The sequence below is a fragment of the Canis aureus genome, chromosome 8, assembly GCF_053574225.1.
Source record: "Canis aureus isolate CA01 chromosome 8, VMU_Caureus_v.1.0, whole genome shotgun sequence".
Taxonomy (NCBI): Eukaryota; Metazoa; Chordata; class Mammalia; order Carnivora; family Canidae; genus Canis; species Canis aureus.
Genome location: NC_135618.1, coordinates 77,557,083 through 77,584,910, shown reverse-complemented (window position 1 = coordinate 77,584,910; position 27,828 = coordinate 77,557,083). Strand labels below are relative to the sequence as shown.

Sequence of the window (27,828 nt, the reverse complement as noted above, 5' to 3'; positions counted from 1 at the left end):
GGAAAAAGAAAAATACCATACAATCTAGTAATTCCACTACTGGGTATTTAACTAAAGAAAACAAACTCATTTAAAAAGATACATGCACCCATATATTTATTGCAGCATTATTTACAATAGCCAAGATATGGAAGCAACCCAAATGTTTATCAATAGATGAATGGATAAAGATATGGTATGGGGAACCCTGGGTGGCACAGCGGTTTGACACCTGCCTTTGGCCCAGGGCACGATCCTGGAGACCCGGGATCGAATCCCACGTCGGGCTCCCGGCATGGAGCCTGCTTCTCCCTCCTCCTGTGTCTCTGCCTCTCTCTCTCTCTCTGTGTGACTATCAAAAAAAAAAAAAAAAAAGATATGGTATGTATATACACAATGGAATATTACTCAGCCATAAAAAAGTAAGATCTTTCCATTTGTGACAACATGGGTGGAACTGAAGGGTATTGTGCTAAGTAAAATAAGAGAAAAACAAATACCACACAATTTCACTTATATGTGGAATCTAAAAAACAAATAAAGAAACCAACTGTTAAATGTAGAAAACAAACTGGTGACTACCAGAGGGGAGGTAGGATGAGGAGATCGGCAAAGTAGGATTAAGAGGTGCAAGCTTCCAGGGGCACCTGGGTGGCTCCATTGGTTAAGTGTCCAATTTTGGCTCAAGTCATGATCTCAGTCGCGAAGTCAAGCTCCAGGTCAGGCTTTGCACTGGGCATGGAGCCTGCTTGAGATTCTCTCTCTCGCCCTCCCCACCCCCCAAATAAATGAATACAATCTTAAAAAAAAAAAAAGTGCAAACTTCCAGTTATAAAATAAGTCACAGAGATGAAAAAGTAAAACATGGACAATATAGTCAATAATACTGTGGTAATGCTGGATGATGACCGATGGTACCTGCACTTATATATAACTGAATCAGTATGTTGTACACCTGAAAACATTGTATACCAACTATAGTTATAACTTTAAAACAAAAAAAATAGCTCTCTTAGGAGAAACACAAGTTACATCTTTTACAGTTTGCTCCTGCTGTTTAGATTGCATGCTATCCTAACAGAATTTTGCGTACCCCAGGTTCTATAACAATGCCTAGAATAGGTGCTCAAGGAGTGTTTGCTGAATGGATTGCTTTTACGAAAACAATGTACTATGTGACATTATCTCAAGATCCTAAAATCTTCATACCACTAATGAGACTCAAATTTTTATATTTTGTTATTCCATAGGAGATTGACATCCTCCAATAATAGACCTCGAGAAGACAGCTGGTTAAAATCCTTATTTGTCCGGAAAGTTGATCCAAGAAAAGATGCTCACTCTAATCTCCTGGCCAAAAAGGAAACAAGCAGTCTATATAAATTGCAGTGTGAGTGATAGGTTTGCTATCTTCATAGTTGACTTTTTTCCCTTTGTTCATAAGTTTATCGTTGAATTTTCTTTTGTTTCAGTTCACAATGTTAAACCGGAATGCCTAGAAGCATACAACAAAATTTGGTGTGTATACCAGACTATACTTTACTTGGGGAAAATTAACAATTTGAATATTTGTTGGTTCAGCTAACACTTGACAGCAGAGTGAGATCTTTGATCCCTCTTCTTGAAGCTGAATGTTCAGAGGCTCTTAAATTGAGCTTTGTGTGGGATTGCCAAGGACATTTTGATTTTAAGGACTCACACGGCTAACTTATCACATAAGTGCTCAGACGTTAGAATGTTCCAGCCTCTTAAGGTTGGAAGCAGGTACCTTGTAAGGCCATCTAGTCCATCTACTCATCCGTGCTTGAGTCCTTTCTGCAGATCTTCATGACTGCCTGTGTTTAAGTACATTCATACATTCCATCTCTGGACAGCTTTTAGTGTTAGGAATTAGAACTCACACCCTGGTGACCTCGACCTCCATTGTTTCCAGCTTTACTCCTGAGTAAAATTTCACATGAAAGTCCTATATGTATTTGAATATAGCCACCATTTCTTCTCAAGTCTTCCAGTTACCAGGATTAAAGTCCCTTTGGCAGATTCCCAAACAATAATGAGATCCATATGCTCTTACAGAATTTGTAAACTTCAAGACTAAAGAGAGAATTAAGTGCATTTGTTCTCATTTAAGGTAGCAAATTGTATTTTAATGATTGATTTTGAGCAAGTATCATTTAAAAGCATTTTTTTTTACCTTTCTTATCTGCTACCTTCATGAAAAAGCAAATGATTTTGTCACCAGAATCAGTATAATTTTCAGATGCAAAAATCTTTTGTTATTTTGGGAGGTGATTCGTGAAATATAACATTAGCATAGAGTTTCTTAATCACCTCAACACAGTTCTTTTTATTTAAAAATGTCCTAAGACAAAGCAGATCTTACTTCTAAATCTTTTTTCCTAAAATGAAATTTCTTGTCCGTGGTAATGTTTCCCTGGATTATCTTTCTTGTCCTGTTTGTATCACTTCATCTCCTGTCTCAGATATTCATCTCCTGTCTATTCATATTTCCATTCAGATGTCTTTCTCTGCCTTCAACCTCAACATTAGAATCACCTGACTCTTCTCACGTATGTCACTCACCATGGTTTTATTTAACCTTTTCCTTAGTCCTATGCAATTGGTGCATTCTTCATTTGATACGCATTTTGATTCGTTTCATCTCCTTCTCCATCTCCCTCTCCCAGCTGGTTAAGCCCCATTTCTAAGTAGCATCCTTTTTGACTGCCTTCTTGGCCTCAAGGTTGTACCTGTACCTTGCCCCACACCCAATCCATTACTTAGAAGTTTGTCAAATTGATCTCCCTGAGTCTGCTTTCCCTGCATCATGTTTTTTTCTTTTCTCTGATACTTTCAGCAGCTCCCTGTTTCCAGTATATAAAGACTTAACTCCTTCCTGGTTTTTAGGGGCCCAATGATGAGGTTCTGCCCAGCGCATCCAATTCTGACTACAAGTACTACCTGCCTTACAGCTGTCATTCATGTAAGGCCAGGGTTTCCCAGAACAGCTTTGGAGTCCCCAGCAAAAAAGATATGCCTTCGTATTGGTGAAAAACCTGGGCCCCATCATCAGGCCCCAGCCCCTTTCTGGACTCCACGTGGGTCATCTGTACAGGTTTTCTTCTACACTGGCTCCCATTCAGGGTTGTCATGACAAAAAAGGAAATCCATTTCCAATAACTTCACATAATCCATTTTTCCCCACCCCTGATTTCTATCAGTCCCATGTTATTTCTAATATTAATCTTTTTGACCCAGTACGATGATCACACCATATGTATTTTTTGAAGGGTGGCATTTCACCCTTCAAAATGTGGTCATTAGGGGATCCCTGGGTGGCCCAGCGGTTGAGTATCTGCCTTCAGTCCAGGGTGTGATCCTGGGATCCGGGATCAAGTCCCGCGTCGGTTTCCCCACAGGGAGCCTGCTTCTCCCTCTGTCTGTGTCTCTGCCTCTCTCTCTGTGTGTCTCTCATGAATAAATAAATAAAATCTTTAAAAAAAAATGTGGTCATTGTACTGGGTCATAAACATGTATGGGTTTTCATTTAGCTAGACATTAGAGACAATTCTGAGCTTTTCTCTCTTAATTGCATGTGCACTCAGTTCTGGTGGCCCAGCCTCTGATAGTGATCACTCACTTAATTGGCACTCAGTGTCAACAAATAGTTGGAACAGGTTCCATTTCTGACCCTTGAAATCCTTTTGCATTTATTGTTGAATCTGTACTGTACATAATTTTTCTCTTCAAAAAATATGCATGTTTAGCTTTTATTTTGGGATGGCACAGTTATGGCTCTTCCTTTTGCCTTGCTCTGTATACTAATCTGTACCATACAAAGGTTTCCATGGTTAAATTAACATACTGCCAGGACCTGTCACAGCTTTGCCACTGCTCCTGTACAACCCCTGGTAATGAACTGCAGGGGTGGGGTGGGATGCAACATGGGATTATATGGTACTTGTTAAATCCTGTCTGCTGGTTAAATGGAATCGAACCCATGTTATGGTCCATGTTGCATTTTAATTTGGATTCTTCTGCCATGTTGATGCCCTCTGGGACAGTTGGAGCTGCGTTGCTTCCGGATTCTATTGTGTTCTAGCTCCATCCTCTTCCTCCTTACAGCCAGCTTGTTCTCTGCCTCTGCTAGCTGCCTGCTCATGCTGCTTCTGTTGTCTCCCGATCTTAAACATTACTTTCTTCTCTTATTTCTTCTGTGCTGTTTTTCTACTATTCCTGTTTCTCTCCTTCTTGTCTTGGGAACCAGCAGAACTTAGCTTTTAGAGACTTCACTCTTCCTAGGTACTTCTCCCATCCGCCCCCCTCCTGAAATAGCAAATAGTAGACCCATGTAGTTCCTGGAATCCTGGGACCTTTGGCTCTTCCTTATCCATTTTTATCACTGTACTTGAGTTGTTTACAACTATTCTAGGTAGTTGGGATAACAGAAACCTAAGCCTCTGTCTGATAAGTGGAAAATTAGAGTGCAGCAGAATTCAGCTAAAAGTTTAATTCTGTACATCATTTTATCATAAATATATTCTGAGATCAGTTGTCAGAGTAGATGGCCTTTTTCCTACTGCTGACCATGTGTTGTCTACCTGGTATAATCTTGTCAGTTTAATTAGTGTTGCTATTTCTTCTCTTTAAGTCAAGAGGTGTTGCCAAAGATTCACGAAGATAAGCATTACCCTTGTACTTTGGTGGGGACTTGGAACACGTGGTATGGCGAGCAGGATCAAGCTGGTAGGAAGCAGAAGTCTTTGGAATAAACCTTTGTCCCCAAGCCTTTACTGTTAATGACCTAAATAATACTAAATTTAATGCTTGTTTTTATAATCAAAGCCTTATAAGTCTTAGTCTAGTTTTATTGTTAAAGTAGTTTATCCAGCAACTGATTGCAAAAACTACTAATTTTTTGGTTTTTTTTTGCTTTAACATTTGAATCCATTATTGAAACTCTATGGTGTAACTCATATGCCAACACGTGGCTCATTACAGTTTCGTATGATGTTAACATTGTGTATATGTAGATTATTTTCAAGGTAAGGAGTATCATGAAACTCTAAATGTATGTTACCTTTTAAAAATATATTTCAGTCCACCTCTGGAGGTATGAAGGAGGCTATCCAGCCCTCACAGAAGTCATGAATAAACTCAGAGAAAATCAGGTAGTGATTTTGAAAAATGTTTATTCAGACTAGTGATGTAATAAGTGATAGGACATAATTAAATGACTTTTCTATCATCATTTTTTTAATATTAATAAATTTTTTTGTAGTAAAAGTTTTATTATTTGGATTCTTAAAGTTGTATCAAAACATAATTAACCAGTTGTAATACTATTAACATAGCAGTTCTTATTGTAAAAGTCAGTTGTATTTTGAAACTCGTGAGCTAGTACTTTCATGCCAGTAAGTCAGCATGGTAGACACAGTCAGCCCTGGATTACCCAACACTTAATCTGCTTCAGGAACTGCCAGCCACATAGTCTCTCCCTTGGGCTGACTTCCTTCCTCCCCCTCCCTTCAGTAATAGGTGCAGGTCAATGAAGAGAATTTTAACAGCCACACATTATTAGGAAAGAAAACCTTTTGTGTAGATAGATTCCCAGTCCAAATATAAGTGGCTTTTGGACCATCTGGTATTTTGTAGCCTCTGTGTCACTTCTATTAATATGTTGTCAGACACTGTTAGGAGAACTCAAAAATGTAGGAAATTGAATTTGCTTACATTGTTATTTAAATAATTAGGATGGCTATGTAGTTTGTCATCTAAACCTGGATACTTTTGAGAGTGAAAGTGAATGCTAATAGTTATTTTGCCAGTTCAACAAAATGTAAGCTGGGGGCTGTCTCAGGCCACCTAGGACCCTATTTATGATAGTATTCTATTATAGGAGGAACATAAATGATACAAAAATGGGTTTATATGTAAACACTAAAGGATATCATCAGCACATTTTTTCCCTCAAAGGAATTTGTGGAATTCCGCAAGGCAAGAAGCAACATGCTTCTCTCTAGGAAGAATCAGCTGCTGTTGGAATTCAGTTTCTGGAATGAGCCTATCCCACGGTCAGGACCTAATATATATGAACTCAGATCTTACCAGCTCCGAGTAAGTACTGAAACCTAAACTAGAAATCTCTAAGTTAACAGCCCTCTCATTATTCTGTGAGGAGATGTGAGCACCCCTTAATGCCAATAGCAAAAGTTAAGTTTACATTTTGTGATGTGTGTTTGGCATAATATCTTGATTGGTTTGTTTTCTCCAATGCCCATTCCTGTCTTCTTTCCTTTTTTTTTTTATCTTATTCTCTTTCATTTCATCTCCTAAGCTCTTTTGTTTCATATAATCTTTATATAGTGGTTTTTTTTTGTTTTTTGTTTTTTTTTTATTTATGATAGTCACAGAGAGAGAGAGAGAGAGAGAGAGGCAGAGACACAGGCAGAGGGAGAAGCAGGCTCCATGCACCGGGAGCCCGACGTGGGATTCGATCCCGGGTCTCCAGGATCGGGCCCTGGGCCAAAGGCAGGCGCTAAACCGCTGCGCCACCCAGGGATCCCTATATAGTGTTTTTTATTTGACATTTTTCCATAGAGCATTACTATTTTTTTGAAGATTTTATTTATTTATTCATGAGAGAGAGAGAGAGAGAGAGAGGCAGAGACACAGGCAGAGGGAGAAGCAGGCTCCATGCAGGGAGCCGGATGTGGGACTCGATCCCGGATCCCAGGATCACACCCTGGGTGGAAGGCAGATGCCCAGCCACTGAACCACCAGGCATCCCAGCATTGCTATTTTTAAGAAGAAAGACCGGGGATCCCTGGTGGCGCAGCGGTTTGGCGCCTGCCTTTGGCCCAGGTCGTGATCCTGGAGACCCGGGATCGAATCCCACATCGGGCTCCTGGTGCATGGAGCCTGCTTCTCCCTCTGCCTGTGTCTCTGCCTCTCTCTCTCTCTCTCTGTAACTATCATAAATAAATAAAAATTAAAAAAAAAAAAGAAGTCATTTTGATAAAAAAAAAAAAAAAAAAAAGAAGAAAGACCTAAAATGCGGAACTAGGTATAATATGTAGCATCTGCTATAATTGAATTAGAGCAACTAACAAATGTGAGACTGCTGAATAAATTACAGAGCATTGTAAGAATCAAAGGGAATATTTTATAAAGACATTCATGATGTTTCCCCATGAAGTGACTACTACAAAGAAACCCCAGATAGCAGCATAGCAACATTGTTAAAAGGAATATATACCAGCAGTAGATCTTAGTAGTCTAATACTCAGCATTATACTGGGAAAAAAATAGTGATCCAATTAAATTGAATTTCTTTTTAATTTCACAATAGTCTGAATGGGTACCAACAATTTTATCAGGAGTTCAATAAATCTGGAGGATGGACCTAGCCATAGTCTTGATAACCATAATTGGATGACTTACTGTAAATATTATCTTCTTATATGAAATAGAATAGAATATTACTCCCACTATGGGATAGATATGAGCATGGTGAATAATATTATTTTGTTACATGTTTTATTTGTTGCACTTTACATTATTAAAAGTAACTTTTAAGTTAGTTTTGTCATTTGATATTTTTTATACTACTATTTCCATATTTCTTCACAGAAGAACTAACAGACCAAAATCCAAATCTCTTTTCAGCCAGGAACTATGATTGAATGGGGTAATTACTGGTGAGTATATTACCAAATGGTGAGTTTGTAATCTTATTAATAGATTATTTTAGGCCATAGTGTTAATTCTAGAAATAAAATCTGAGGATGAAGCCATGATTTGATACTCGACTGTTTTATTTGATGTTGCTGTTATGAAAATTTTTTTTAAAGATGTCATTTATTTATTCATTGAGAGACACAGAAAGACAGGCAGAGGGAGAAGCAGGTTCCCTACCACTGAGCCACCCAGGCATCCCTCTATTATGAAATTTTTTGAACAGATACAAAACTAGAGAGAATATCACCATGGATCCCCCACACACACACCTTACATACCCATTACTTAGCTTCAATAGTTACCAACACATGGCCAATCTTGCTTAGGTTTGCCTCTCCCAACCCAGATTATTTGAAAGTAAATCCAGAATAACATGTCATTTCATCCATAAATATTTTATATATATATCTAAGAGGTAAGGTTTCTGTTTTTTTTTTCTGGTTTTGGTTGTTGTTGTTGTTTTTTTAAATAAAACCCCAGTGTTGCATTAGGTATTTCATATTCTTCTTTGATATTACCTTTTTTGAAATGCCGTTTTTATCACATAAACAGCACCACAATGACACAGTTGCTTGGGTTTTTTTTTTTTTTCTTCATTTAAGTAGCAAAATAACAATTTTGCTTATTCATAAATTCACCACAATCCCAATCAAAACCCCAGCAGGGTTCAAAAATTCAAAGGACCCAAAAGAGTTAAAACAACCTTAAAAAAGAACAAAGTTGGAGGATTCATACTTCTCAGTCTCAAAACTGACTACAAAGCTAGATTAATCAAGACAGTGTGGTACTGGCATAAGAACAGACATACAGATCAATGGAACAGAAGTGCAAGTCCAGAAATAAACTCACATATATGAGCCATTAGTTTTCAATCCATGCACCAAGACAGTCCTGTGGGGACAGGTAGTTTTTTCACCAAAGTATGCTGAAACAACTGGATATTTTTGCAAAAGGATGAGTTTGGACCCTACCTCACATAAATACCAAAATTAACTATAACAAAACTTTGAGAAGACATAGAGAATCTTTGTGACCTAGAGCTAAGCAAAGAGTTCTTAGCTATAATACCAAAGTCACAGTCCACCAAAGAAAATGATAAATTATAATTCATCAAAATTAAACATTTACAATTCAAAGGGCATCATTTAAAAAATTAAAAGGCAAGTCATAGACTGGGAGAAAATTTTACAAATCATTTCAAATAAAGGACTTGTGTCCAGCATATATAAAGAAATCCTACAACTCAATAATAAGACAAATAACCCAGTTAAAAAGTGGACAGAGGATTTGAATAAACAATTCTCCTAAGATCTACAAACAGCCAAAAAGCATATGAAAAGATGTTCAGCATCATTAATCATAAGAGAAATGCAAATCAAAACCACTGTGAGATATTATCTCACACCGTCTCTGATGGCTATTATCAAAAGAACAGAAAATAACAAGTGTTGGTGAAGATACAGAGAAGTTGGGATCTTTGTCCATTGTCAGTAAGAATGTAAACTATTGCAGCCACTATGGAAAACAGTACTGAGGTTCCTCAAAATATTAAAAATAGAATTATCGTATGATCCAGCAGCCATCCTTCTAGTTATATAATCAAAAGAATTCAAAGCAGCATCTCAAGGAGCTATTTTCACATTCATGTTCATTCCAACATTAGCCACAGTAGCCAAGAGGTCGAAGCAACCCAAATATCCGTTGAAGATGAATAAAGAAAATGTGATATATACATGTAAAGGAATATTATGCAGCCTTTCAAAGAAGGAAATTCTGCCATGTGCTACAATATGGATGAGCCTTGAGCACATTAAAGTAAGGTAGTCATAAAAGGATAAATACTATTGGAAAAAAGAAAAAAAAAAGATAAATACTATATGATTCCACTAATACAAATACCTAACGTAGCCAAAATCACAGTAATGGAAAACAAATAGTTACCAGAGTCCAGGTGGAGGGAGCTTGGTATTTAGTGGGTATCAAGTTTCAGGTTTTTTGGTTTTTTTTTTTAAGATTTTATTTATTTATTCATGAGAGACACACAGAGAGGCAGAGACACAGGCAGAGGGAGAAGCAGGCTCCATGCAGGGAGCCAGATGTGGGACTCAATCCCAGCACCACCGGATCACGACCTGAGCCAAAGGCAGATGCCCAACCGCTAATCCACCCAGGCATCCCTCAAGTTTCAGTTTTGCAAGATGAAAAAGTTCTGGAGATCTGTTGCCCAGCAATGTGAATGTACTTGACACTACTGAACTGTGAAAAGGCTGAGATAAGTTTAATGTTTTTTACTACGAAAAAAATAAGTAATAATCATAAAATAAATTGTAAAAAATTTCTTTCAGTAGGCAAAGGATTTAAATAGACATTCCACCAAAGGAGATGTGTAAATACCTAAAAAGCACATGAAAAAGTGCTCAACACTCTAAGTCATTAAGAAAATGTAAAATAAAACCACAAGGATATAAGACTTTACACACATTCAGATGGGTATAACTAAAAAAACAGATGATTATACATGTTGATGAAGTTGCAAATAAATTGGAGCCCTCATACATTGCTGGTGGGAATGTAAAATGGTGCAGCCACTTGGGAAAACAGGCAGTTACTCAAAATATTACACATGAAATTACCATATGGCTCAGCAGTTAGAACTGCAGCGTATATACCCAAGAGAATGAAACCGTGCATCCATATAAGCTCATATATGCTGACTATAACATTTTTCATAATAACCAAACAATGGAAACAATCTAAATGCCCATCAGCAGAGGAATGGATAAACAAGCTGTGGTATATCCACATAATGGAATACTATTGAACAATAAAGAGGAGTGAACTACTGGTGTGCACTACAAATACATACTATGTGAAAGACCCCAAGGGAGCACATAGTCTCTGATTCCATATGTACAAAGTATCCAGAAAAGGCAAATCTACAGAGAGAAAGATGAGTGGTTTCCTGGGGCTATGGGTGGGAACACAAGATGATTGTAGATGGGCACGGGATCTTAGCACAATTGAATTGTGATAATTGCACAAGTCTGTAAATTTACTTAAAAAGTATACATCTAATTGAATCTTATGGTATATAAAATATACCTCAGTAAAGCTGCTAATGACACCCCTCACTAAAGAGAATTTATACTGTGAATCCAAGGATAATTTGAAATGAGGAAATTGATAAATACAACACAATCAAGTGTGAAATTGGAGTCTGGGCTCTGCACCCCCCAGTTCACTGCCTCTAGCCTCTGTTAGAGCTTTGTCACCCCAGGGAAGACTCCAGTTTCCAGGTCTACACCTCTGTCCACAAGGCCTGGCACATCCTAGGTGCTCGGTAAAAGTTGAATGGATGGCAGAAACTGGTGGTTATGTAAGAAAAAGTAAATTGCCAAACCTTTGAACAACCTGTGTGTCTGAGAGTAATGGATTATAGTGTATTCATGCAGTAGAATCTGAGATGGTGGTTAAAGTAAAACATTTCAATATGGATCAATATTGAAAACACCAAGTTGGGAATGTATACAGCAAGTTGGAGAGTATGTACAACATGATGTCTGTTAGGTAAATTTTAAAATGATATAACAGGAGAGTTATTTAAACAGAGTTATTTATTTATTTATACCAGGAGTTATATAAAAGATATATTATTGTTTATGGATACATACATATGAAATAGAAATATAAAACCATGCATGAGAGGCAGCTGTTTCCAAAAAGTAGTAACCAGTGGAGGAAGAGGGAAGCAGATGGGATGAGGAGGAGTGCAAAGGGAACTTTATCTGTTTCTACAGTGTTCATTTCTTTTTGAAAGGATCTGAAATATAAAAATAGTAAAGTATTGCTGTTTTAAAAGTCTAGGTGGCTAGAGTGTTTCAATGGCCACAAATTTAAAAACAACTTAAAAATAATACATGTTCAGTTTTATTTTATTAGTGGCACTAATTTCTAATAAACACTTTAAAAATTAAGAGTATAGAATATTTTATTTAAATTAAGGGTTGGCAAAACTTTTCTGTAAAGGATCAGATAGTAAATATCTTAGGCTTTGTGGACCATTCTGTGTGCAAAACAATTACTTAACCCTGCTATTTTAGTGAGAAAGCGGCCAGGAGTGATTGTAAATGCATGAGCATAGCTGTGTTCCAACAAAACTTTATTTATGGATGCTGAAATTTGAATGTCATGATGTTCATGTATCATGAAATATTCTTTTGGTGTGATTTTTTTCAAGCATTTAAAAAGGTAGAAATCATTCTTAAGTTCTGGGCCATGAAAACAAGCTACAGAAGGTTGGATTTAGTCTGAGGGTCTACTTTGAAAACCCTGATTTAAATGATAAAACTATCCATTTCTTCCATCTTAACAGCTACATTAAACTTGGTAGTGAAACATGAGAAGCATGCTCATTAGTATTATGACAAAACACCAACTTTTACCATTATAATTTTTTAATTGAGTTTATTAGGGAAATATGAGAGGCAAAGATACCCCAAGTGACAGAAAGAAAATTCTGAAAATGACCCTTCAAGCCAAGTGGGGGTCTGGCCTTGACCTCCCCCCAAGGACAAGAAACTGGTAGGTTAGCATTGACATTCTCTGGTGGCCACCTTGCCCGGGTGTAAGTGTCTCAGCCAGGACTGCCTCCCACCCCCCACGCCAAAGGTGGAAAGGAGACAAAGACTGTTTATAGAATCAATGCAGAGGCAATGAGAGCTATAAGGAAAGTCAGAGAGAGAGATGGAGAGGACCTTAACAAAGAGTACCAGGCAACTGGCTCTGAGCGCTTCAAACACACTGATGAACAGTTCTACAATACGTTACTTAAAAGGTAAAATGCCTAATGTTGGTTCCAAGAGTTCCCCTGGACTTCTTCCCACATGCCACATCACACATCAATGTACATGGCAGAGCCCAAAGGCCACACTTTTGAAAAAAGAAAAACAAGAATAAGCCCTGTTGCTCTATAAGAAGAGAGGAAGGAACTGAGGCTCCTGGGGCCTTTCCCACGTCAGCCTGTGTTCCATAAAGCAACTTCCCAGCAGCAGCATGGCATAGTTCTAGGTGAGAGTCTCACCTTTTGTCACCTATGCTTCAATGTACTCTATTCTCCACTTGAGGGCTGTCAGTTTCTTGTTTAGTTTTGCAAGTCTTGAACGACAAGACATACCGAATGAGTTGAGAAAGTCCACGATCTTCTTGATGCTGCTGGTGATGACCTCAATGTATCCCCGGTTTGCCCAGTCCTGGTGAATCTCCCGCTGCACCGGATCCTCTTGGCCCGCTATGGCTGCCACCTGAAGAGGAGCCACCATTATAATTTTATATAGTTTTTGAAAATCCTGACTATTGTGAGAAAAAAATAAATAATATAATAACATAAAGCCTCAGTAATTAAGAGAGACCCAAGAGCAGGTTATTGGCCATATAAAATATATCTCATTTTCTTTAAATGAGAATCTGACTTTTTACTTACTTTCAACTTATATGTCTTCTTTTTCAGTTATAAAATTTGTTGCTTTAAACTGTATAATTTGTAAGATCTCATTTAGCACCAAAAAAAAAAAAAAAAGTTCTGTATTCTTCTTTTTTTTTTTTTTTTTTTTAAGATTTTGTTTTTAAGTAATCTCTACACCCAGCATGGGACTTGTACCCACAACCCAGAGATCAAGAGTCACACAATCTACTGACTGAGCCGTCTGGATGCCCCTGTGATTCTTATTTCTAATAAATCTTTTTTTCTTGGGTTATCAAATGCTACATAATGCAAGTTAGAATTTTTTTTAATTTGAAAACTAAGATATACATAGTTAATTTTATATCACTATTCTTCTAGGCACCATTTTATTAAGGGACCAGTTTTAGGGAAGGGCCTTATACACGTAATAATTTAATTGCCCACAGGATAGGATCATTCATTATTTCTGTTTTTGCACATTACTAATTAAGACTTGCCCACTGTAGACTTCACAAGGAAGTACTGAGGTTATTCTTCAATTATTTTGAAAGTATTTATAAAGTCAGTTCAGCATTCAATTTATATTTTGGCACATAGGTAACTATTTAAGATGGTGATCTCCTCTTCAGTACATGCTTCTGATTATTACCAGGCTAAGGCAAGTATGTTTTCTTTGCCTACTGTACCTCAATTAGAAAAATTCATAATGGAATGAATAATCCTGTATATTTATCACACAATGAAAGACAGTTTTTCCCTGAGTTAGAATGCACGTTACAGTGATTTGCTTAATTTCAATAATTTACCAATCAGATTTGTAATTTTTGTGAAGTTATTGATCATTTTTTTATAAATTTATTTTTTATTGGTGTTCAATTTGCCAACATATAGAATAACACCTAGTGCTCATCCCATCAAGTGCCCCCCTCAGTGCCCGTCACCCAGTTACCCCCACCCCCCGCCCACCTCCCCTTCCACCAACCCTAGTTTGTTTCCCAGAGTTAGGAGTCTCGTGTTCTGTCTCCCTTTCTGATATTTCCCACTCATTTTTTCTCCTTTCCCCTTTATTGAAGTTATTGATCATTTAATCCTAAATATAAAGATTAAGGAATTTAATATCATTTGAGGTTAGCCCATGGGGGCAACAGCAAGAGATCCCTCCTTCACCACAAAAGAACCTGAAAGCTTGTGTCCCCCACAGAGTTGAGCTCATGGGGATGAGAGCTGAGATGGACAAATCAGTCTCAAGGAGTTTAGCTTTATCACTCCTACTGTGATTGCCCTTGCCCTGCCTTGAGATGTTCTAATTCAGGTGTTTTGAAGTGTGCCTCCAGGACAAGAATGTACTAGTCAAGCCAACTCAAATATCTTGTCCCTCAAGAGTTGTGTCTGTATATGTTAGTAGATTGGAATCCTTGTTCATATGCCTCCAGCTCCTTTAAATTAACTAGAATGAATCTGTCTTCCCAAATCCTGTCAATTCTGGTAACTTGATGTTACAGACTGCAGACCTAAATCTGGGCAGTGTTGATGTAAATATACTGAGTGGTCTGTGGTGTGGAGTCTCTGAGAGACTCCAGCTATGCTTTTATTTTTATTTTATTTTTTTTCCAGCTATGCTTTTAAAGATTTATTTGAGAGAGAGAGCACGCGTATGTGCACAAGTTGTGGGAGGGGCATAGGAAGAGGGAGAGAAGCAGACTCCCTGCTCAGTGTGGAGCCCGACAATGGGCTCAATCCCAGGACCCTGAGATCATGACCTGAGCCCAAATTGAGAGTGGGATACTTAACTGATTGAGGCACCCAGGTGCCCCTATATACTTTTTAAAAGAATCATTTTAGGATTTCAGGTGCATCACTAAATATAAAAGTAAAGTACCTGGTATAAATATGAAAAGATGTTTAAGGAGCCTGATACCTTTTGCAGTAGGAAATCCTAAAACGGAAAGTTTAAGCTAAGTGCCAATTTTTAGCCAATAATCACAATTTCATGTTACACACGTAGATACCTGTATATACACATTCTTCCACACATAGGAATGCCATTTGGTACTCATTTTCCTGATGGTTTATATGGTAAGAAAGAACAAAACAAGAGCCAGAGGTTTTGTTTCATTTTATATTGAAATATAGTTCACACCTGTTAAGCCAGCTTCAGGTGTACAGCGCAGTGATTTGACAAGTCTATACATTATGCTGTGCTCACCACAAGTGTGTCCACCATGTGTCACCATATGATGCTATTATAATGCCATGAGGCAACTTTAGTTTTTATAGTGATGGTGTATACATGCCAGGAAGCTCCACATTCATGATTCTTCAATGTGTTTTTCAGAATTCATGGTCTGCAGCTGCTTTGAAGGTGTGCCCCTTCATCTCTGTGTTAAACCCCATTATCCAGGGGTGGTCCCTGCCTCCCTTAGATACAGTAACTTCTGGCATCTTAAGTGTCTGGGCATCCACATTTCCCTCATTTTATCTCACCACATTCTTGGGGAAGCAGTCTTTAAGTTGATGGGCCCTATTTTCTGCCAATTTTCTTGACTGTCAAGAATCAGCAGTGCAACCATGTATTCTCAAACACCGATTTTAGTAGTCATTAATTACTGTCCACTTCCCCCAAAATGACTATTATAGCTACAGAAAAGTACATTTACATCTTATATATGTTATCTACGTTAAAATAACTTTAGATTGCATTTGATAATTAAAAACAATTCATCTTCATATTGTTTGAGAAGGGAAGAAGTCTGATTTGTTTTAACATACCTAATTCAGTAGCTGAACGTTGTCATTTTTCCTTACAGGGCTCGTGCAATTCGCTTCAGACAGGACGGGAATGAAGCTGTGGGAGGATTCTTCTCTCAGATTGGGCAGCTATATATGGTACATCATCTCTGGGGTATGTATTTGTTCCTTCATTTTTGTGTTCCTGGGACTTTAGGGTCCATTACCAAATAAGCCATACTAGGCAATAAAGCACATCTCAAATCACTAACTTTAAACACTGTAGCAAATCCAAACATCACAGATAGAAAGTAAGTGCTGGGCTATCTAGAAGGAAAGGGGTCAACAGTGAAAGGCCCATAGGCTTGGGGCACATTAGCAAGCTGACATGAGAGTGGGGATAATGGTGAAAGGAATAACAGAAGTGAAGCAAGGAGCCATGGGAGAGGGAAGACGATAAAGCTATCATCCTCTTCTAGACACTTCTCAGAACACATTAGGAACACTCCTGCATTTTATCCAGAGAGGGAGCTCCCCACATGCTCACTCACTGCCTGCCTCTCGATCCATTGTTCCAGAGGACCTCCTCCCTGTCACCTTTTCCATCCCCACCCACTTTTGCTTGACCTCATGTTTGGTATCTCTCAGGACCAGACTCCTATGCATCCCCTTGCCACCCAGTGAACCCACTCCTCCTGAGCCCCCAGAGCCCAGTATGCCTGTGTAGGTTGTCCCTTTGTGGCTATTTCTGTCTGTCTCCCTGCTAGAACAACCACTGGGTCTAATAGCTTGGTACATTTTGGGCACATTTGTATATGTTTATTAGTATTAAAGAAATGAAGGGGTGGGTGGGTGGCTCAGTCAGTTAAGCATCTGACTCTTGACCCCAGCTCACATCTTAATCTCAGGGTCTTGAGTTCATGCCCAGTGTGAAGCCTGCTTTAAAAAAAAAAAAGTTAAAAAATAAAAATCATAACTCATTTCTAGACCACGTTAATTAACTGAGGTATCAGTTTGACCTATTGGTCCCACCAAGGGCTGCATCCTGTCTGCCTGCTGTGTTAGCGTGGCAGGTGGACAGAGAAACGTGATGGGTATGATGATGGATCTCTCCCTCTCAAATAAATAAATAAATAAAAACTTTTTTTTAAAAAATGTTAATTTTGCTATGCATATTTTACCATAATAAAAAGAATTTTAATTAAGGAAATGAAAATTTGAAATTAAGAAATAAGAATGCAGCCATCTCTAACCTGTGCTCCCTGCAAGGTTTACTGGCCATGCACCTGACCTCAGTTGGAATGCTGCTGCTTGTCATGTTCATGCTGTTTTGCTCTGGGTGGTGAGAGATAAAAGATTTTTTTTCCATCTATCTTTCAGCATCTTCCAAATTTTATGTTATAAATTTATACTCCATTACTAGTTCAGAGAAATTTTATCTTTAGATGGTTACACTCGTAGATAAACATGGGTAGGTCTTCTCGTCAGGAGAAGGAAACCTATGGAGAACAGGTGTATGTTTCAGAATAAAAACTGGAAGCCCTGATTTTTGTCCTTTGAGTCTTGACTGGGCAGCCCTCCCCCTTCCCCATCAAGATGCCTAGGAGGTGCTTCCCTGGTCAGTAGTTGGAAGGATCTTGCCCAGGCTGGGAGTCAGAAACCAAGGCACCTGAATTGTACCACATGACACCAAAGACTGATGCCCTTCTCTCCACCTGAACCACTTTTCTCTTCTGTTCCTGTCGATGACATCTTTTCAACCTTCAAGACCCACCTGGTCAGATCACACCTTCCAGACAACTCTGTCCAGCCTCTTCGCTGTAGATCTGTATACCATAGTGCTCAGGAGGGACTGACCTTGCCTTTACTTGTCTTTTTGCTGTCCACTGCATTGAACACAGTCTCTCACCCACATCCCTGTAGTGCTTTGGAAATGTTGAGCAAAATTGAATTGAATATTGCTTATCTATAGTCTTACAGTTGTTTGTTGTTGTTTTTTAAGAAAGTTGTTTTTTGGGGTTTTTTTTAAAGATTTTATTTATTCACGAGAGACACAGAGAGAGAGAAAGAGACATAGGAAGAGGGAGAAGCAGGCTCCATGCAGGGAGCCCGATGTGGAACTTAATCCCAGGATCCCAGGATCATGCCCTGAACTGAAAGCCTACGCTCAACCACGAGCCACCCAGGTGTCTTACAGCTTCTGATTATGAATTTAACATGTTATTGAGGAAATTCACTGGGCTTGAAAAGTGGTAGGTCTTGGATGCATTAGATTGTAAAGTTAAATAATTATTTATTTTGCTTCTCTCAAAAGGCCTAACATAATTTTGCTCAGAATAACCAGCTCAAAAAAAAAAAAAAAAAAGAATAACCAGCTCACAATGATCCCAGCTCAGTATTAAATTCCCAAAGCGGTCTTTCTGAGAAAACCAGCTGAGCAGCTGACTCCATACCTGACAGACATACTGGTAGAATGTATCACATCTTGTTTGGTTTAAGTCTTGCTGATGCTGTGTGGTTATTTTTCAGCTTACAAGGATCTTCAGTCCAGGGAAGATATACGGAATGCAGCATGGCATAAACATGGCTGGGAAGAATTGGTATATTATACAGGTAAAACCTTCATAGAGCTAAAACTTGTCATTCATCTCATCTTACTGTTTTACATTTTTTCACCCCAAAGCTAATGTGTACTTTAAAAAAAAAAAAAAAAAAGTATGTTGTTCCAGGGTGGTGAATCATTAAGGCCAGTGGGGGGATGGAGAATAAGCAGAGTTTTCTTTAATAATGACATGCCTTCTTTTCAATAAGAAGCTTTCATTCTTTCAAGTATGTAGGGGAGAAGGAGCAGTTGGTGGAGCCTGTGACTCTTGATCTCATGAGGTTGTGAGTTCGAGTCCCAAGTTGGGCGAAGAGTTTAAAAATAAAATTAAAAAAAAAAAAAAGCAAGTGTGTATGTTGTCTGGTACAGTTTTCAGACCCTTGTATGTTTTAAGTTTGACAACATTTACCTTGTTTTGTATTTTTCTATATTCTCTGAATATTTATTACACAATGTTTTTCTCAGCTTTCCCTTTCTCATCAAAGTTACTTATTCCCCCCAAATTATAATTTAATAACAGCCATTAAAAAGTAATTTTGAAAATTACTTTGACATTTTGACTTTCTGTACGCACATGTGTATGCCTGTGCACGGATACTATGAAAACCTGGTTGCTTGATTTTTATAAGAACACCTGGGCTGAATACAAGCCAGCAATACTGACAGAGGTAGTAAGTACCAATCACGTTGCATATCAGGTACATTTTAAGCCCATACACTACTAAGAAAATCAAAGAGTACTTTGTCTAGAAAATAAGTATTATCTTGTCTTTTAGTTCAAAGCATCTAATGTGACTTTGTTGCTTATTCTTACACTTTCATTAGTTCCCAGAGGTGTATTTTACTCAACAGTGACAGTTTTATTTTTTATTTTTATTTTATTTATTTATTTTTTTAAAAGATTTTATTTATTTATTAATGAGAGACACACACACACAGAGAGAGAGGCAGAGACACAGGCAGAGGGAGAAGCAGGCCGATGTGGGACTCGATCCCGGGTCTCCAGGATCACACCCTGAGCTAAAGGCAGCGCTAAACCGCTGAGCCAGCCGGGCTGCCCCAGCAGTGACGGTTTTAGAAGTGCCATCTGTCTGTTCCTTTACACAAGATATAGCCACATGCAGTATTATTTGATTTTATATAACTTTTAGGTCAGGAGTATCTGGGTGGCTCCGCTTTGAGCTCAGGTCATGATCCCAGAGTCCCAAGATCGAACCCTGCATTGGGCTCCCTGCTCAGCGGGGAGTCTGCTTCTCCTTCTGCTCCCTGCTTGTGCTCTCTCTGTCTCTCTCTTTCAAAAAAAGGATAAAATCTTTAAAATAAATAAATAAACAAACCATCATTAAAAAAAAAAAACTTTAGTTCAGTTCTCAACCTTTTGAGAAGGCACCATTTTTCTTGCAACATGGACTTTCCTAAGTTCCTACAAATGAAACAGACCTCCAGACAGAATCTGCTTTAATTTTAACATCTCCTAGGATGTTAACTCATCTACCATTAACTTGTATATTTCTGTCCCCAAGATCAGTCCTATACTTTCCAGTACGCTGTTCTGATTTCAAGCACCATGTCTTCTGAACGTTCTTCTGAACATTCTTTGTTACTGTATATTTACCATCATCTGTTTGGAAAAGAACAAGCACAATAACCTTGATCCTTGTTTTCAGTCCCACTTATTCAGGAAATGGAATCTAGAATCATGATCCCACTGAAGACTTCACCCCTCCAGTAAAGCTACAGATTTTATGTGCCTACATAAATTTATGTGACAAGTATTTGTTATAAATTAATTTTAATTGTATTTCAAGTGAAAAAGAAACACTGAAGTGTGTAACTGCTGTATATAGCTTATGAGAAACCTCTTTTCTTTAAAATTTACATAATCACAGGAAAGGAAACTATTACAGTTTGATTGTAACAGTGCTCTGTAGTCCTCTTTGAAACATCCCTGTGTTTGTTGAATATACCTTCTACCAGCCACCCCTCTCTACCATCTGGGAAAAGAGGGCCAAAATTAAAATTTGAATCATCTCCAAACATGAATCTAACAATGAAAAAAAAGTTAGCAATTTCTTTATAAAAAGCAAATCTGTTTTGTAATTACAGATTTTTATACAAATTTCTTGTATCAGGAAGAAATATAGATTTTGTTATGTTACTCTAGCAGTTTTTCTGAGTCTCAGACTAGGAACAAATTAGAAGTATACCCAGTACCAGAAAATGTTTGAATTCACTCTTATTTTTAATCAGTCGGCATAGTAAACATGTCAGTACTAAGCTGGTAGTGGCTGCTAAGGTACATTTAATCAGTAATTCAGGCTTTACATCATGTATTGTGATATCTCTGTATGAGGGGAGATAATGGGTTAAACCTGTGTATCATATGTGATTTTGAAATGAACACCTTGAATAGCACTAATTTTTATTTGTAATATTTTTCTATAATAAAATGAGTAGCATTAGGAAAAGAGGTTTTATTTTGTAAACAATCATTTGTGACCTCAAGCATTCTGTAGTTAATATTTTAGTAAAGCCCACAGTAGATACTTCTAAGATCATGTATGAGGGGTGGTGCATGTTGGGATTTAAGTTGGAATAAAATGCATACTTTGTCTAGCTCTGTTTGATTTAGTTTTTTAATATAGTGTGCCAATTTTGTGACTGTAATGTGAAAGTCCTGTTAAAGTGAAAAATTACATCTGACCCCCAAATTAAAGAATTTATGTGTAAAACAAAGTGAATAAATCTCATATCAAATGTCAATCTTTTACATGTGGTTTTCTCCAAGAACATATAAAAATCAATAAAACCCTCTTGATTTTCACATATACATGTTTGCAGTCTTTTTTATGAACTTGTGCTGAAAATGACCCTGTCCTTCTTGAAAAACACCTTGTCCCCTGTTGAGTGAGTATATGTGAGTCTACAGAGCAAAATACTAAATAAGCTCATCCGCTTCTCCCTAACCATTTTGGAATGTTTTGAGGAATGGATGTGGGTGAACTGGTGCACAGTGTTTGGGAGGATGGGGCTGCTGGCACAACAGGTGCTTTCAAGTCCATGGTCTGCTCCTTGATGAGGTACTCACTTCCCCTCTTTGGTGTTCAGTTCCCTTAATCTATAAAATGGGGAGGTGGAATCCGGTGGCATTTAACATCCCTTCAGCTCTGAATTTTTGTGACTTCTTAGCACCACAGGAAGCAATAGGAGGGAGAAGATATGGTGAGCTCTGTCATAGAAAATCTGCATTTTAGCAGTTCTTCTGATTGGATGCTCAGAGCATGTTTGTAGGATGTGAATGAAAGAACTGTTTATGTGAAAATGCTTTCTAAACTATGTAAAGAAAAATGGTAGAGTTAGTATTCTTAGCAAATTACCTTTACTGGTGATCTTATTCAGCACTGGAAAAAAACTAGGAACAGAGGGAATTTTCACTTCAAATTATGTGGACTTGAAGTGAACCCTGCAGAAGTCTGGAATTTTCTATCATTCACTGGAGTATTAGGGTTCTCCAGGGAAAAAGAACCAATAGGATATCTAGATACAGATAAACATAAGAAGAGACTTGCTGAAATTGGCTCATGTGGTTTGGGAAGCCAAGAAGTCCCAGAATCTGCCATTTGCCAGCTAGAGAACCAAGAAAACCAATGGTATAATTCTGTCCCAAGTCCAAAGGCCTGAGAATCAGGAGAGCTGATGGTTTAACCCCAATGCAAGGCCAGAGGCCCAGAATGAGGAGCTCCAGTGTCTGCAAACAGAAGATGAACATCCCAGCTCCATCAGAGAGAGTGCATTTACCCTTTGCCCTGTTCCACTTGGGCCCCCAAAGGATTAGACGATGCTCACCTACTGATAAGAATGGATCTGTTTACTCATTCTGTTGAATCAAATGCTAATCTTCCAGAAACACCCCTCATAGACCCAGAGATGTGTTACCAGCTATCTGGACATCCCTTAGAGCAGTCAAGACATATAAAATTAACCATCAATTAACTGAGCTCACAGTTGTTAGATGAGTTAGATGAGGCTCTCCAAATTGTATTATCTACCCAAACCCTCATTTAGAAGCCATTCAGTATCTGGTGAGCACCAGGATGTCTGGATGCCAAATAGAATATTTAAGAATGACATTTTCTGGGATCCCTGGGTGGCGCAGCGGTTTAGCGCCTGCCTTTGGCCCAGGGCGCGATCCTGGAGACCTGGGATCGAATCCCACGTCGGGCTCTCAGTGCATGGAGCCTGCTTCTCCCTCTGCCTATGTCTCTGCCTCTCTCTCTGTGTGTGTGACTATCATAAATAAATAAAAATTTTTTAAAAAATGACATTTTCTTTTTGAAACTTTGCTTTTCTCTTCTGTGTTGCTTTTTTAAAGGAGCTTTCTGTTCAGAAAAGCACAGAGCAACGAACCAACTGTAAAACGAGGCTATTTCAGAATATACCCGACTCTAGGAAGAGGAATTTTTGTCCTAATTAAGTCTTGGATTTCACAAAGCAGTCTGCCTCACGCTAGGCTTTAGTCTTCCTTTAACTTAACAAATATTGAGTTTCTGTTATGTGCCAAAGTCAGACACAGAGAATAACATCACGAACAAAACATAATCTCTGCCTTTGTGAAGTTTACAGTCATGAGAAGAGACTGGCAGTTAAAATACAGACTACCGTAAGTTACATGATATGGTAGAAATTGACAGATGCTCTAGTGGGGGAAGGTAGAACAGGGTAACCGGTCAGGTATCTTAAGGGTAGCTGGGAGAGGCAGTATACAGTATTAAATATGTCTGGTCAGAGTTGGCCTCACTGAAAAGCTGAGATTTAAGCAAAAACGTTAGCCAGGGTTTGGAAGGGAATCCCTTCATGCTGGGGGAAGGGCTATAGCAGAGGTCCCAAGGCAGGGTCATGCCTGGCATGCATGGGAGCAGTATGAATACCATCACCTGAAACACAGAGGGAGGACTGGGTGGGAGAAGACAGAGATCATGGGCTGGATCAGGAGGGTGCTAGAGGCCACTGGAAGGACTTTGACTTTTACTGTGAGATGGGATCCATTAGAAGGTTTTGAGCAAAGGAAGGGCATGATCTGATTTACATTTCATTTAATTTAATTTATTTGAGAGAGCGAGAGAGCACAAGCATGGGGGAGGGTTAGAGGGAGAAGCAGACTCCACACTGAGCAGGGCGCCCGACGTGGGGATCGAACCCAGGACCCTATGACTGTGACCTGAGCCGAAGGCAGATTCTTTAATTGACTAACCACCCAGGTGCCCTGACTTACCTTTTAAATGGTGGCTTGGACAAGGGATGGCAGTGGGAATAGGGAGAATGGTGAAATTCTAAATATATCTTGACAGCGGAGTCGAGATAATTTCCTGAATGATTAACTGTGGAGTGCGAATGAAAGAGAAAAATCAAGTGGCCCAAGTTTTGGCCTCCACACTGGAGAGGGGAAGGCTGTAGGTGGAGTCGGTGCAACAGATTTGAGGAAGTGAAGATCAGGAATGTTTTGTTGAATTTGAGATGGTCTATGCAGATATTCACGTGGTAGGCAGGTAGGCACGTGTGGATTCTGCAGGTCAGAAGCACAGTCTCACCTGGAGATGGGCATTTATGAATTGTCTGCATACAGAATTTAAGGTGTTAGGAGAGTGAGTGTAGATAGAGAAGAGGGCCAGGGTAAGGAGGAACCAGGAAGAGAGTGAAAAACCACCGTGGAAACAGGAAAAAGCTCACAGAAGTGGGATGTCATGAACACTAAGTGAACGAAGTCCATCAAGGATGGGGTCACCCGTGTCAATGCTGCCGCAAGATGGCGTTAGGTGACCTCAGAAGACTGGCCACTAATTTAGTGACATGGCGGTCTCTTGGTGACTTACAAAAACATCCTCTCATTACACTTAATTTATCAAATAATCACTTTATTTTACCAGTTCTGCCCAATTTGTCAAATCTTTTTATTAGCCCCCCCCCCCTTAGAAGAACAAATTGTATTATTTGGTCTCACTATGAATTTTCATTGGGAATATTCAAAACTTCCAAACTCATTTTCCATTTGCTGGGTGTAAGTCTGATGAATATTACTTGCACGAGCCAACTCATTTTTATCATTCATGTGACACCATCCCTTCTCTTTTGAAAGCCCTCTAGAACCTACACTTTGCCCTACTCCAGACCAGCACTTGAAAGAACCCACTTCTTTACCCCATATTCTCATGGCTGCTTGTCAAAAGGCCTTTTCTTCAGTTCACATTATATTTATTAACTTTATGCCTTCAGTTTCTGGCCAGGACACAGATGTTCAAAAATGTGCTTGATGAATGCATAGAAGGAAGGGAGGGGGAAATAAATGGAGAGGGAGAAAGGGAAGATGGGAAAAGAGGAAGTGTGGAGTCCGGCAGTTCCAACTGGAAAATACATGAGCTCTCAGACAGTAGGGCAGTGTCTTTATTCATACTTTTTTTTTTTTAATTCATACTATTTTTGATGCAAACTCTAGCAATCCTTGGAAATTAAGATGATATGCCTAGGTAAGCTCACAAGTAAAAAAATTCAAAAGGAAAACAATAAGCATACATCAAAGTATGTTCAGAGTTGAAAACTGATCAGCAAAGTACTGAACGGTCCTCTATTAACTGGTACTAACTAGTACTAAAACTAGTACTTTTTGCAGAGTTCAGTGACCATTACAAATGACACCACCTGAATATTTCATAAAACAGGTCTTCCATTCTCGGGAATAAAACTCATCTACTGTATCAATACACATCAACACTTGTGATCAAAGTGTTAAGTGTTAGCTTGCGTAGACTCTCCCGGCCCCAGTAAATCGTTAACTCCCTTAGTAACGCATAAGATGACGCCTGCCGTGGAAATCACTGGCCCGAGCTCCTGCTCCGAATGTGACCTTGTAGCAGTCATTAACTTTTGTGAGCCCACTGCCGTCTGTTTAACAGCGATATCTATACGGCTGACCCCAGGGTTGTGAGAATCACATGAGGACACATGCAAAAACGTGTTGGAAAAGGACTGTGAGCGGTGACTCATGGTCAGATCACTGCCCAGGTCTTCTGAACCTGCTCACAGCAGTTCGGGGTCATCCCTGTGGCCACACCTACTGAGGCTGACGGCTGGAACCCTGGGACCTCCCTTGGCGCGCCAGGCCGACGGGGCCTAGAGGTCACGGAGAAGCAGCGTCTCCGGAAAAGAGAGAAACAGCAAAGCAGGGAACCAGAGCAGGGCTGTGAGCACGAGAGGAGGCCCATGAGCACAGAAAAGCTTTGAGGGACGCCTCCTGTTTCAATTTAATGCCATCAACAATTTCAATTCTTGACTTTTGGTTTACGTAAGTGGTGTGCGCGATCGGAATGAAGAACGGCGCCACGGGGACGGGAGGCGGCGCCACGGGGACGGGAGGCGGCGCCACGGGGGGAGGCGGAGTCACGGGGACGGGAGGCGGCGCCACGGGGACGGGAGGCGGCGCCACGGGGACGGGAGGCGGAGTCACGGGGACGGGAGGCGGCGCCACGGGGACGGGAGGCGGTGCCACGGGGACGGGAGGCGGAGTCACGGGGACGGGAGGCGGCGCCACGGGGACGGGAGGCGGCGCCACGGGGACGGGAGGCGGAGTCACGGGGACGGGAGGCGGCGCCACGGGGACGGGAGGCGGTGCCACGGGGACGGGAGGCGGAGTCACGGGGACGGGAGGCGGCGCCACGGGGACGGGAGGCGGCGCCACGGGGACGGGAGGCGGAGTCACGGGGACGGGAGGCGGCGCCACGGGGACGGGAGGCGGCGCCACGGGGACGGGAGGCGGAGTCACGGGGACGGGAGGCGGCGCCACGGGGACGGGAGGCGGCGCCACGGGGACGGGAGGCGGAGTCACGGGGACGGGAGGCGGCGCCACGGGGACGGGAGGCGGTGCCACGGGGACGGGAGGCGGAGTCACGGGGACGGGAGGCGGCGCCACGGGGACGGGAGGCGGCGCCACGGGGACGGGAGGCGGAGTCACGGGGACGGGAGGCGGCGCCACGGGGACGGGAGGCGGTGCCACGGGGACGGGAGGCGGAGTCACGGGGACGGGAGGCGGCGCCACGGGGACGGGAGGCGGCGCCACGGGGACGGGAGGCGGAGTCACGGGGACGGGAGGCGGCGCCACGGGGACGGGAGGCGGCGCCACGGGGACGGGAGGCGGAGTCACGGGGACGGGAGGCGGCGCCACGGGGACGGGAGGCGGCGCCACGGGGACGGGAGGCGGCGTCACAGCGCCAGCGCTCTCGACTCCCGCACGCAGCCCCGGGGAGCCCGGGCTGTTTGCCGCGGGTCCAGAGCTGGAAAAGCGCGGAAGAGGCCGGCTGTTCCGGCGTCATGTCAGACTCACCGCAACCCACCAGGCAGGGGACGGTGCGCGGCTGCTGAGCAGTGCGCCGGGAGCGGGGCGGCCCGTGGGCCCGAGGGCGCTGCGGCGGCGCGGAAGGTCCGTGCGGCGCACGATTTCTCAGCCCGGCGGGTGCCTCCGAGCCAGACGCGGTGCGCACAGCGGCTCCGGCCACTGACTGTGGAAGGCGCGGCCTGGGGCCTGGCAGCTCGCAGCTCGCAGCGGACCTGGCACGCCTGCTCCTGCCAGAGCTTGGCCCAGCGGAAAGTACAAATGCCCCAGAACAGCTTCCGGGGGAGCTGCCGGCCAGGATGCACGATTGCGAAACAACTGCCTTGTTTTTGGGAGGCTCATTTCAATGTTGCCAAACCGAGGTCATGCTTCTCCTACTGCAACTTGGATTTGGAAGGGAATCTGATTCATCTCATTTATTTGACTAAATAACTACCTGATTATTTGGCCAAATTTGATTATTTGGTTAAATTATGAATTTTCAAATAACTTCCTACATTAAATCCTGTAGCCTCTTCCACTTAATTATCTACTGCCTGCCTCTCTCTAAACCTGTGCTTTACCCTCTCCCCCCTACTTTTCTACCAGGGAGTGTATATAACTGCATACTTTCAAAGCATGTTCTGAAATTTCTCTTTCTTGGCACTGCAGAGAATAAACACAAACCTGGCTTTCAGGTCTTTCCAAGTGATCTGTTAAGAAAGAATGGTTCATGTAGGCTATGAGGAGGTATTTCTTTCTTTTTCTTTTTTTTTAAGATTTTATTTATTTATTCATGAGAAACAGGGAGAAAGAGGCAGAGACATAGGCAGAGGGAGAAGCAAGCAGGCTCCTCACAGGGATCCTGACTAGGGACTCGATCCTGGATTCTGGGATCCCACCCCGAGTCACAGGCAGACGCTCAACCCCTGAGCTACCGGGGCATCCCAATGAGGAGGT

The 27,828-nt window shown here is 40.9% G+C and overlaps 1 protein-coding gene, 1 long non-coding RNA gene and 1 pseudogene across 2 annotated transcripts in view; 1 reads left to right on the top strand and 2 right to left on the bottom strand.

Moving 5' to 3' along the window:
- Positions 1-21,337, top strand: part of NIPSNAP2 (nipsnap homolog 2) — a 33,472-nt gene extending 12,135 nt beyond the window's left edge. Inside the window, exons 2-10 of the mRNA XM_077908381.1 lie at positions 1,230-1,369; positions 1,452-1,497; positions 4,631-4,725; positions 5,080-5,150; positions 5,956-6,096; positions 7,648-7,679; positions 15,988-16,082; positions 18,437-18,520; positions 20,177-21,337. Coding sequence (XP_077764507.1) covers positions 1,230-1,369; positions 1,452-1,497; positions 4,631-4,725; positions 5,080-5,150; positions 5,956-6,096; positions 7,648-7,679; positions 15,988-16,082; positions 18,437-18,520; positions 20,177-20,241 — 769 coding nt within the window. The 3' untranslated portion in view covers positions 20,242-21,337. The remainder of the gene's footprint in view (positions 1-1,229; positions 1,370-1,451; positions 1,498-4,630; positions 4,726-5,079; positions 5,151-5,955; positions 6,097-7,647; positions 7,680-15,987; positions 16,083-18,436; positions 18,521-20,176) is intronic.
- LOC144319794 (uncharacterized) lies at positions 70-27,365 on the bottom strand. The gene is made up of 2 exons (XR_013385509.1): positions 26,881-27,365; positions 70-331 (listed from the first exon to the last, which is right to left on the bottom strand). It is a non-coding gene; the product is annotated as an uncharacterized LOC144319794 (long non-coding RNA).
- Positions 11,550-13,151, bottom strand: LOC144319792 (putative protein BRICK1 pseudogene; annotated as a pseudogene).
- Positions 27,366-27,828: the final 463 nt, after the last annotated feature.